This window comes from Wolffia australiana, chromosome 10 (genome assembly GCF_029677425.1).
Source record: "Wolffia australiana isolate 7733 chromosome 10, ASM2967742v1".
Lineage (NCBI taxonomy): Eukaryota > Viridiplantae > Streptophyta > Magnoliopsida > Alismatales > Araceae > Wolffia > Wolffia australiana.
Genome location: NC_135844.1, coordinates 17,082,611 through 17,096,099, shown reverse-complemented (window position 1 = coordinate 17,096,099; position 13,489 = coordinate 17,082,611). Strand labels below are relative to the sequence as shown.

Genomic DNA, 13,489 nt, shown 5'->3' with positions numbered 1-13,489 from the left:
ACAAATTTTGCTGAATACCTTTTGAGTAGGGATCCAAAATCTTGTCTTCAAATGAGAGAGACATAGGAATTATGATCTGGGCTTCAATCTTCTATGCATACAATAATGTAACTCAATATAATTTTTGCTAATGGAAGACGAGACTAAGCGTCGAATGAAGAGTTGGCTGATTATCAATATAAATGTAACAGTCATGAAGTGAGACCTAAATTCCTTTGCAAATAAGAAACCCAAAGGAGTTCACATGAGGCATTGGCCATATCATGGTGCTTCAGCTTATCACTATTTCGTGGAACAACTGATTGATTCTTGGTCTTCAATAAGATATGATTGCCACTGAGGAATACCCAATGTTAAATGGTAGAGTGACATAAAAATTCAATCCTGATCAATCATAATCAAAATACAAAAAAACAATGCATGTTCAATATTCAGATTAAACTTGTTATTGCTTAGGTTGACCCGAAATGTATATTTATTCCAGAAGATTTTTGGCTAGGGTCAAACTTTGAATTTTTGTGTCATGGCCAGAAAGGTGAATCCATTGGGCTTGAAGTGAGAATCATAGTATATTTCAAAATCATCTATATATTTACCCAAATTTTGGCTATAAAAGTCCTTGACTTTGCATAAGAAGGGATGATAGAGAGGGAGCGATTGACCAAACTAGAGACAACAAATATGATGCCTTACTTCAATTTGAACCCCATACATATTAAAAAAATGATAGGAAACCTATGATGAAATAAGTTTATGTATAATTGAAACAGAAAAATATTTGGATGAGAAATAATATAATTGATATTAAATGTTCACATATATGTTCTAAGTCAACCTGCTGCATTGATATATGCCAAAGGTCACATGAAAACAGAGTGGCTGATGACAAATATATAAAGTTAAATTTAATCTGTAATATTAATCTCTTAACTTGAAAAGTAAGTCTAGATAATGATGACCAGGGTTCATCTCCACAAGGAATATAGATTTGGAATTCATGTCCTTTTAAATGGTAACTAAGGGATATGATAAAATAAATATGAATGCTGGTGGATGAGAAGGTGATTAATTGAGATGAAGTATGAAATGTACAAGGATTCAAGATATAGAGTAATAGAGAATTGATGCATAAAGGACAGAAAAGGGTGAAGGAATGAGAAGCATGGTAAATTTATATAATAAATCTACATCAAATTTGTTTTTAGAATGGGAGCACAATGGAATGATGTGAAATGGTAAGGATGAAGAATTCAGGACATGGATAAAATGGATGAAAATGATTTGTATGGATGAATATGGATGAATATAACTAAGTGTTGCTGAGAATAATATGATAATGTAAGTACGAGGACCTCCTTAGATCCTTACATTTCACCAGGATCAATAAAATTTCTGCGCCTAGAGAGCCCCTCCACTTCTCTTTTATTCTTCCACTTTGATCAATGATTTCAACCAGTAAAATCCTTGGATATCAACCTCAATTAATTTCCCTTGGCCAACCAATATAGGAACAAATTCACGAGAAAGATCATGGTTTTTATATACATCCAATGGTATGGATGTGTTGAGGAGAAATACACACTTGACATTTCAGCCTAACACTCATTATGGATCATTTGATATCCCATTCTAAATTTGGATGATTCTGAATCGATTATTTTCTCACCTTTGTTGATCTGTGTACCAGATCGTAAGCACATCATTCCAATCCTCATATTTTCTAAATATCATGTTTTGATTTCTGTATTTTACTGGTTCTTGATTCATATGATGTTGATGCAAATCTTTCTTTAATTCTTCAAAATTGGAACCAATTATTGTTGCATAATCATGTGTACTCATCACACCAGCCATGTTCTAACATATCCTATTTTGGTATCAATTTTCTGCATCTTTTTCTTGGATTCAGTTTCTCCCCTACATGTATCCCTATAAGAGAATTATTATAAAATGTTTCATGGTTGCATTTAATGCCTTTTATCTCTTCGTCAATTTGGATTTTTTCAGTTGTGCACACAAGTGCCTTCCTCATGTCAGAATTTATTGTGATTTTCATGGTGGAATTTTCTCTCACTCCCACGTATCCCATGTAAAATCACATTTAATATGATTTTCATGGCGAGATTCTTATGGTGCCATATGTCTGCCAAGTCGAATTACATTTATTTTAATTAATGTTCTTGAATTTTCTTGTGTCACTTGTCTTCCTTTGTGTTAAAAAAAAATTATTGTCATGTTATGGAAGTGTGACTTACAATGCCATAACGACACTTTTTGTATGATTGGGGAAACTCAATCATTGGCTCCATCCATAAGTGTACCACAGGAAATGATCTGACATAATCTCGATAAATCATATTGTGATATATCGTGTGGAGACAGTTACTTATGATTAATTAAAATTTAAATTCATAAAAATTTCAGTAAAACCTAAAGAAAATATTTCAAGTTAAAAAATATTTTCTTTAAGAATGTGTGCTTGAAGTTCCATTAAAATAAAAAAATCCATAATTATCAAAGTATCATTTCAGAAATATATTAAATCATTTAATATTTATAATGCACATATATGAATGTGTAAATGCAAATAAAGATGTAAATCCATGATATTAATGTCATAATTAGGGTGTTGTCCCAATGGACAATGCCTCCAAATGTAACACTAGATGGTTCTTGATGATAAAACTTAATACATTTATCGAGGAATCTAGAGAAGAAGTCTCAACAAATTATGACTAATTTATTTTCAAATCATCACCTCATATGAGTTAGAAACTGAGAGTTTTTAAAAAAACTCGTGGATTTATTCGGATGCAGGGCTCCCTAAGATGAAGATGTGGAGATGGATAGCAATGGATTCATTCTTTAACAGGGAAGGAGGTGGGGTGGTCAGAAAATCTAGAAGTGATTTGATAGATAGAAAGCGCTCAATGATAAGATATACTTACGAAGACATGATATTTGAGATGCCTCTTTGCATTAAAGAGGAAGTGATAAACTCAAGAAAAAGTTTAATTCGTCGTTAGTGCTTTTAAGGTTAATCAATCAAACTACAGACCTGTACTCTTGTAAATGAAACTAACTATTGATGAGTATGTATCATCCCCATAGGAAACTGTTTTTACAGATTTAACATTCTGTTTAATAATAATAATTAATGAGATGAGGGAATATAAACATAAAATACAAAATAGTGAGATGATGAAAATTTGATTCAAGGAGATGATAATAAGTAATAAAGTTAGGATGATTAGTGATATGAGCTAGATAATAAGATCGAATAATACAGAGGATGAAATGATGATAACAAGTAGGAAGATAGATGGATAATAGGTAGTTTGCAATGATAGAATGATGCAAGTAAGTGGGAGGATGGTAAGATGATGAAGACATATTAAATCACTCTGATAGGAATGTGGGAAATGTGATTTAATGGTGACAATAATATACAGTCAAGCTAATGAGTTGATAGTAAGAAACAATGCAAGGCGAGTATACTTGCCATAGATCCTTAAATTCCTCTAGGACCATAGAGTTTTGAAAGAGCAGATAAGCCTCCCCTCTTGTATGTTGCCTCTCGTAAATCACACATGATACCAAGACCTTGATGGATCCCAAAAACTCGGTCTCTTTCAACCCGACTACACATGGGAACTAAGTTTAAAATATGTGCCTCAATTCATTGAAGACGAGGGCATGTATAGAATGATGGGGGAAGAGGATGATACACTTCAAAGATATGGCCTCATTCAAAAGTCTAGAATGGATGTAAGATGTCTCTTTGGGCTAGAATGGATGCAAGATGTCTCTTTGGGCTAGAATAGATTGTGTATGACTTTCCCTACAAAGACAATGTTGTGATGAAGAGACCATTTTTAAGTATTTTGTGGTGATTCCATTTCCTTTCATACTTGTAGATATCTCTCCAACACCCATTTTTCTGAAACAGGTTGTGACTGACCAACCAAATTGTGTATCACCCTTTCTATTGAAATTGGACTATATGGGGCAGGATGGCTATGTCAATCTAGATTGGTCCACTAAGCTTCCACAAATTCCCAAAATCACCAAAGTTTATAAGAGGTCAAGTGATGAGTATTAGTTGGACTCCACAATCCTATTTCGTGGTAATGCGCACATTTTTGCTGATGTGTCAACCTTTGGTTGGGCCACCTGGATTGAATGCCATGGGGAGCAGAGGCACAGAGGTAGTGTTCGCCCATCCCGATACTGACATCAGATTATAGTATCGGGACTGATGCTGTATCGGATATCGGAAATCACATTTCTGATATCCATTTTTACTGATATCCAGATATCAGATAACAATATCGGATATCGGTTGCCACAGTACTGATATCTGATATTGTTATCTGTATTTCAATATCCAACATAGAATGGTTGTAAATATATATTTTTTCTATTGTATCTGTCAATGTCGTTCAGCAGGTAAGCAAAGAGCTTTCCAAGTATTTAATTACCACATTTAATGTATACACCTCAATTTTTTTGTTATCTTCCATTTGGGATAATAGGATTCGGAGTTTAATATTAAACTCTGAATCTTGTTATCCCATATGGAACAAAATGAAAATTCTGAGGTGTACATATTTAACCACGTAATAATATAATATGTATATTAATTATTAATTAAATGTATTATTAAATAATTTTTATATACCCTTCTCATTTTCTAAGTATTTATGACCTCGTTTAATATATACACCTCAAAATTTATGTTTTCTTCCATATGGGATAATAGGATTCGGAGTTTAATATTAAACTCCGAATCCTATTATCCCATATGGAAGAAAACATAAATTTTGAGGTGTATATATTAAATGAGGTATTAGTACATTAAAAACATTTGCGATTTGTTAACGTAAATCATCTGAAATCATGATCAATGTTGATTTTTTCTCTTGACACCGGATATCGACATCCGGATACCGGTGCCGATATCCGGATATTGAAATCCGGTATTTGGTATACAAGATTTGCCTCATTCTTACCCATTTGATATCCATTTACACCTGCCAGACGAAATCCATCAGATATCCGATATCAGAAACCTTCCTGATTTTTTTTCAGATATCGGATGTCCGATGTCCGATACCGGATATCGGACAGACATTCACTAAATAGAGGGCATAAGTACAACAACCCATGTCATTTCAAATTTTGATCCATTCAGGTGCTGCCACATATTAGGCTTAGTTAATTTGAAAAAAAAATGACTCAAACACATCCTTAATTAATTCTTCTGAAATATGGAATTTTCAATGCATTGGTTGAAATATCACAAGAAAATGAGACAAAATGAATGAGATGTTTTCTATGAAATACATGTAATAAAATATTGAAGCTTAGTTCTAATATCCACATATCCTTGATACTTTTGATTTTTGGAGTTAACTACTCTGTTAGCAATTAAGCTGATAGCATGTGGCCTTGAAGATGGAGATAGAGAGATAACGACAATGGGGGGTGATGGCGCACGCCATCAAGGATCGTCAACGACGTCAACCGCACTGCGCGCCCTCGACGTTGAAGACTAGGTGAAGATGCTCGAGTGTCATTTCTGTTTTTCGTCTCTCTCTCTTTCGTGTTTCTGCATTTTCCCCTTTCGCATCGTCGTGTTTTGTCACGTGCGCGACACGTTTCGTCCGTCCGCCATTTTGCCATCAAGGGGGAGGGGCCTTTCTTTGACCCTTTCCCCTATGTCTCTCGCACTTCTTTCCCTATGTCCTTAATTTTCCCCCTTTGTTTTTTCTATGTTTCTTTCTTTGTTGTAATGGGGGAGCCCATTTATAAGGGCTCCCCTAATCGACTTCTCTTTTTGGCCCATGTAAGGGCCCATCTCTTTCCCCTTTATAAGGGAAGAGAGAAAAGAAAAGGGAGAAGGAAGAGAGCAAGAGAAGGAAGAATCGGACGGAAGGGAGATTATCGAATCCTGAACCTGGGAAGGAAGACGGCTGAGCCCATTTTTTGATCTCCCGTTCCCCCTCCAGGAATCTATGACTTGTCGCAGACTCCAAGGACAGTCAGTATTTTCACATCCGATCGTGTCTTGTTACGGCGGCTGAAGATTCCCGCGAGCTGACCGTGGGATCGAAGTTGGATGAATTAGTCTCTTGGACTTGCCAGCAGATCCTCGCTCTAGATCTTCTTGGTGACAAACGTGGAACTCCGTCAATCGAGCGGCAATTTCACAAATATTCAAGCAAACGATCATCGAAAGTTCTTCCGGCGCCCTGTGGAAGGCCGCACGCTACCGTGTGGTGTATCCCTGGGTTATGGCCTCCCTCGATGAGGCTCAATGCGCGCTCCAAGGAGTCGCCCTGTTCGCAACCGGACTCATCCGGCACTACTTTGCTGGTGCACCACGGGGGCCGCAGCATAGGTTGCCTCTACAGACGATCTCCAGCATCAGATTCCCCGTCGATCGGAATGTGACCGAAAATATCTCTCTGATCCAACATTTAAGGAGTCCTGGATTTCTCTCATTTTAAGCACCCATGCAAGCCTGATTTGAGAGCCCCTTCCTTTCTTCATTCTCTATATCAACAAAGGAGAGAGTCTCCAAGAAGCGTTGAAGATGAAGAGGTAGAGATCCAAGCGCCAAGTGATCGTGTGGATACTTCTAGAGGCCAGACGCGTGAACTGCTTCGAAATGATCTCAAAGTGAGCATGTCAAAGGTGGAATAAATTCCCCAAAAAGGTACACTCAATATTTTGTTTTAAAATATCAATTGTGAATCAATCGACACGCTTCGGCATCCATGGAAACATGTCTTCCATGGACGAACCAAGGCACCGAACACAACAGCAGTAATGCCCACGTACAGCTCCGTGAGAACGTCAATGGAAATGGCTCGGATGTACCTTACTCTCGTCTTCAATGGGGTCTGCTCTTTCTTTTGGGAGTATATTTTTGAAAGAAGCATTATTTTGTCTCATATTATTCATTTTGATTTTATTTTTATTTTAATATTATATTTAAATGCACACCTTACCCATGATTAAAATGAATAATTTTATTACTTTTTTGAGATATTTTAACCTCCATCTCTGTTGTGCTTGCATTTCAAACACATGTTCTAAATTAAAAGTATCACTTTAGCAAATCTAGTGTTTTCTTTTCAAGTATAAACTTTTCAATTTTTTTATGATGATGTAGAGGACATATCAAAATAAAAGGGCTCCAAGCATGTGAGCCTAATATACACATGCCCAAACTAAATGAGAAATATTAGGGTTAATCATAAAAAGGGGTTGGGGGATCTATCCAAGCAACATGGGGCCATACTTGCCACCTAATGGAGACCCTTATGGTCTACCCATGGAAGGTATCTGTCAAATCTTTAAACATATGACAAACATATATAATGAATGCACATTAAAAAGGTTTTTGGCATTCATACTTGGGCAATATTATTATTAATTTCCATGCATTACTTAATGTAAGTATACTGTGAGAAGGGTTCCGTTCACAAGATGATGTGTAAATCTGAAATGCAACTTTCAGAGAGAGAGAGAAAGGAATAGATACTCTAAAAATAAATTATTTTAATGTTTGGTGAGATAGAATCCTAAGCTGACTTAAATCTTCTCTTGAAGATATCGTTCAACCTGAGATGAGGAGTAAGAATGGTAGGGATGTCCAGATCTCAATCTTCTCCAAAATATCAACATATTTTAAATATCTTATAAAAATCTAGGATTTGGATCCCCTTGAGTTTAAATATAAATATCTTATAAAAATCAAAGAATATGGATAGGAGATCAGAATCTAAACATGAATAAATTAAAGACTGATTGATGATACTACTAGTGTAGTTATACCTACCTGATTTTTAGGAATGTTTTCATGCACTCTTACAAGAGTATGATGTTCTTGCTAAACAACCTCTTCTAGGGCATGCAAATTTTTCACATGCTTGGCATTTTGGCAATAAAAGAGAAGGGGATCCAAATATAGGAAAAAAACTCACAGCTGCAATCTACGGAATGCCATAAATCTCATTGTGCTTATCAAGGCCAACAAATGTTGAATTGAATTACAGAAATTTCCCCTTTCCTCATCTATGCTAATATTCCTTGACCATCAATTAGTTACGGTTTTCATGATTTTCTTCACCTAAAAGATATAACTTGATTTGGCACAAAATCCCACGTGTGCATGTGTCCTTGTGCAATCTGATTGAAATTAATGGTCATTCGATAAGTAACTTGAGATATCCTCCATGTGACCATCAACTAGTTATAGTGTTCATGATTTTTCTTCACCTAAAAGATATAACTTGATTTGGCACAAAATCCCACGTGTGCATGCGTCCTTGTGCAATCTGATTGAAATTAATGGTCATTCGATAAGTAACTTGAGATCTGTTCCACCAATTTCAGTGCACCACGTTTTCAGGCATTGGGATGTTATATTACATTAAATGTTAAAATTACTGTAAAAATTGTGTCATTTTTTATTGGACCATGTCATCAACATTCCACATGGATTTATTTTAAATAAAAAACCGCAATTTTTTCTTTGAGGCCACGTCAACAGAGTGGTAATTCACTGAATGCAAATGTAAAAAGAATCTTGATTTTCTCACATGTGATGATTAGTCCTTAATAGGCCATTTTGACTTTGCAAATTGTGAGGTCAAACTGGTGTGTTTGCCATTGATTGGTAAAACCAATTATTAGCTGTAAATTTTTTAATTTGAAACATACATGAGTCAGAGTCAGATAAAAAATCCCATAAATCACATTCAAGCCTATTTTTGAACTTAAAAAACAATTCATCAATGACTCCATGGTTAGAAAAGTCTATAATAACACATAAAAGTCTATAATGCTTTTAGTGATTCAAAAAATTATTTTTCTCGTAAACTGACTTTTTAAATGAATCCAAAGTTAGAAAAATCTGTAAAAATACGCAAGAAATCAATAAAAAATTGTAGAATTTTCCTTCCTGTAGAGTTAATCAATTTTAGCCATTGTAAGATTCAAATATGGTTCTCTAATTAATCTACATTATTAAATCAATATAAGTTACTTAGCAACCCATTGGGCAATATTTGGCGATGTGGCGGAACGGTGGTATCCCGTTTCAGTTTATCTTGTATTCCCTTAAAGTTTGCTACCCAGCAGAATATAATAAAACCATGAATATACTAAATATAATTGGCAACTTCAGGGATATCAATGATTGAGTGCTTAATTGATTTTTAACCATGATTTTTGAACTGGAAATAATTTATCTGTTTATGAACTTTTTAACCTAGTGATACATGCAAACAAGTCATCCAGAATAAAATAAGATCGTCACTTAAGAGTTCCAAAGTTTTGAATTCAATTCCAAAAATGTGATTATGATTCGTTATTTCATTTTCCATTACGGTTTAAGGGCAAAGAGCAATGGAGCATGCAAATGATCATGCCTTTACCGAATAATGTACTTCATTCACATAAATGATCCATCCATTATTTCTGCTCGGCTAATTATTCGTGCATAAACATATAGCAGTACAGTTCCATATTTTAATGCGTTTAAGTAAATTAATGCATGCGATGGATTATAAATAATTGCATATTCGCGTACAGGTTACTATTAAATTTGATATAACTATAATATTTTGCTAAATTCTTCGCGTAGAGTTTGAAAGCAAAAAGAGATGAAATTGAGGCAAAAGGTACAAAGTTTAGTAGGCCACCAAGACTGTGCTAAGTGGGCTGCACAAGAGAGCTCCTCAACAATACCACTAGGGCTACCCTGTGAGGTAAAGTCACAAAGAAGCACAGAGACCTGTTGGCATAAGCTGACTTGTGGTCTTGCACGTTCTGTATTGAACATTTGAACCGCCTTTGAATTGTTCATCAACATGATTGGAAATCTTCTGTCTGAAAAACTCAAACCCACATGAAGAGTTAAACAAACGCGCGGACAAGTGTGGCGGACGCGTGGCCTTCTGTGAAACCTGTACACCCTAGAGAGAGAGATAGAGAGATAGATAAAGATAGAGACATAGAGAGAGAGAGAGAGTCAGCCATGGAGAGCGACAGGGGTCTCGAGAATGGAGATTACACTCCGCTCTTGAAAGCGAGCAAGGTGACCATTCCTCTCCCTCTACCTCTATCTATCTATCTCTCTCTATACATCTATCTATCTTTCTTTCTGTAACCCAACAGTTACAGGGTGTTTGCGAATCATCAGGGGCAGAAGCTTGGCGAGCCCCCGTTATTATCATGGGTAAGCGAGACGCTCAATTGTTATTGTTCATCTGCCCAGCTCTCATTCGTAGAGAAAACGGCAGGATTTGGGTGCTTAGAGAGCATCGCCTACTTTGGAATATCGACGAATTTGGTCGTTTTTCTTGGCGACATCATGCGCCAGAGCAATCCCTCCATTTCCGCGAGCATCATGACTTGGACTGGGACCTGCTTCATGACTCCCTTCCTTGGAGCTCTCATGGCAGACTTCTTCTGCGGAGGATACTGGATCATCCTCACCTCCTCTTTGATCGAGCTCCTCGTATTCTTCTCTCACTCACCCTCTCTATTAATTCAGACAGTTGAATGTTGTTTAATCTTGTTTTTAACACGTAAGTCAAGGGATTGTTCTCGTTACCTTTTCTTCTAACCTCTCTAATAATTCAATTAGGTGAGGGGAATTTTTCAATCGTGTTTAATATCATTTTTAAAAATGCACCAAGTGATGGTTCTCGTCAACCTTTCTTCCAACCCCTCAATGAATACAATTAGGTTAGGGTAATTTTCAATTTAGTTTAATCTCGTTTTTAAACTTGTACCAAGAGACTGTTCTCGTCACCTTTCTTCCATCCTCTCTCTCATTCTCTACGCTGTATCTATTCATTAAGATACTTCAGGAAATCTCCAATCTTGTTTGATCTCGTTTTTTTACATGTAGCAAGGGATGGTTCTCGTCACCTTTTCTTCTTAACTCTCTCTCACTCTCCGTTGTATCTATTCGTTAAGATACTTACGGGGGATCTCCAATTTCGTCAAATCTTGTTTTTTAACATGTATGGTAGGAATGGTTTCCGTCACCCTCTCTCTCTCAATGTTTTTTAACGTAACAAGAGATGGTTCTTCTCTCTCTCTCTCCATCGTTTTTTAACATGGACCAGGGGATGGTTTCTCTCTCTCTCTCTCTCTCTCTCTCTCTCTCTCTCTCTCTCTCTCTCTCTCTCTCTCTCTGATATTTCAGTGGATTAAAATTCAAAAAGGAAATTCCCAATAATATTTAATCTCGCTTTTTAATATGCCAGGGAATGATACTCGTCACCCTTTCTTCTACCTTCCGACCTTGCACAACTTCTCAGAGAGCAGTCTTCTTCTCTGGGTTGTACATGGTCGCCGTGGGAAGCGGCGGAGTGAAGTCATCTCTCCTCCCCCTCGGCGCGGACCAGTTCAGCGAAGAAGACCAAACGGGCAGAACAAAAAAAGCTTCCTTCTTCAACTGGTTCTTCTTCTCCCTCAATCTGGGATCCCTCTTTTCCAGCACCATCCTCGTCTGGGCTCAAGAAAACATCGGATGGACGGTCGGATTTAGCTTCGCCGCCGCGGCAATGGCAGCGGCGATCGTTACCTTCCTCTCAGGAACAAAATTCTACAAGCCGAGAACGACAACCGCCCATCTAACGAAGAATTCTACAAAATTCCAAGCCGAGGAGACCAAGTTCCTTCTTCGTCTGCTTCCCATCTGGTTCACTGGTATCGTCTTCTCCGGCGTCTACGCTCACATGTATACGACCTTCGTGTTGCAAGGAAAGGCTATGAACGTGAGAATATCCTCCTTCTCTTTGCCGCCTGCGTCTCTTCTTGGGTTCGAGGTGGTCAGTGTCATGCTATGGCTAGTGCTCTGCCGCGCAATTCCTCTCCCCAGCTCGGCGCTGGTCAGGATAGGAATTGGGAACTCGCTCTTGGCGGCGGCCATGGCGGCAGCGGCGGCGGTGGAGATGAAGCGGGTGAAGAGGGAGAAGAACTTGATGTTCATTGCGTGGCAGCTTCCGCAGTACTTTCTCGTGGGTGGGGCGGAGGCGTTGGGCTGTGTTGGGCAGGTGGAGTTGTTCTACGGCGAGGCGCCGGAGAAGATGAGGAGCGTGGCTACGGCGGTGGCGCTGGTGGGCTTCTCTCTTGGGAACTACCTGAGCTCGGCGGCTATGGCCGGAATGGGATCTTGGTGGGTTCCAGGGGACCTTGCCCTGGGCAGTCTGGGCTATCTCTTCTCGGCTTTGTCCGGCGTCTGCCTGCTGAACCTCCTCTTCTTCTCTGCCTTTGCCAGGCGGTTTCACCTGAGGAATTACCTGCGACCTTCCTCTGTGTGAAAGAGAGAGATAGAGAGAGGAGAGAAAGAAGCTATTTGTGTAGAGTCACAGGTATAATAGCTAGAAAGTTGAGATGAAAACTGATTTTTTGTGTTTTATGTAATAAAGAAAATGACAGTCTAGAGTTATTAAGTAATGCCTTAATAATGTTAACGCCTTTAATTTATATACTGTAGAAAGTATTTACGGCATAAGTAGTGAGTTGAAAATGTTAACTGACCAAGTAGTATTATGACAATTGTTCATTAAATTTCAGGTTTGTTATTTCTCATAATTAAGAATTATATATTCAGTTCATAAGGTGGAGATTGTCCACACACAAATCCATTAAATTAATTTTTTATTTATATGCACAAGTTGTTAACTCGTGAAACTACTTTTATTTTTAAAAAACTGACTCAGTAATTAATATGATAATTATGTTAACTCATTCAGTATTATAATTTTTTATATAAAATATTTACATGGTATCTTTTTAATTTCTTAATATAAAGCAAGGGTAATAAAATTATAACTGAAAGAATACTATTAAACTTTAAGTACCCATGAGCTTTAATCAATCAACGTTATCTGAAACAATACTTTGGATTCATAAAGGTGAATTTATATTTTTGGGGATTTTTAGAATTTTTCTAATATTTCAACATAAGCAAACTGCTAAACATCAATTTAAATAAATTAAATTTATAATTCTATTTTAAATAAATCATACTGATTTAATAAGATTTTAGGAAATGTATGGAATTTTAAGACATGATTCAATTAAAAATAATAATAAAGTTAATTTTACCACTTCTAATGTTCTAAATATGAGATGGCAAAGCTCAATGGTTGGTCCTGGCAGTGCTAAAACTAGAGATCAGTTGTGTACAGTGGGTGATGGAGTTGAATGGCTGCATGTGGAGGAAAGAAAACTCTATAAATTTCATTACCTGAGGAATTTCTATACGTGGTTGGTGGCATTGAATAGCTATGGATCTTGGCTATCTACAAATTGATAACAAGGCTATGATTAGATACGAGAGTGAAAATTCGGTTGAGCAAACTAACTTTGTTTCCACACTAGTTAATGTCAGAGATTTTGTTTCTTCTTCTTCATTTCTAGATCAATGGATCTGGCTAACTGCTCTCTAAATTTG

General features: G+C 37.0%; 1 protein-coding gene across 1 annotated transcript; it reads left to right on the top strand.

Annotated features, from left to right (window-relative positions):
* The first annotated feature begins 10,051 nt into the window (after positions 1 to 10,051).
* LOC144708317 (protein NRT1/ PTR FAMILY 8.3-like) lies at positions 10,052 to 12,350 on the top strand. Its single transcript, XM_078581560.1, has 3 exons — positions 10,052 to 10,111; positions 10,217 to 10,573; positions 11,292 to 12,350. The coding sequence occupies exons 1-3, from the start codon at positions 10,052 to 10,054 to the stop codon at positions 12,348 to 12,350; spliced, it is 1,476 nt and encodes a 491-aa protein (XP_078437686.1).
* The last annotated feature ends 1,139 nt before the right edge of the window (positions 12,351 to 13,489 follow it).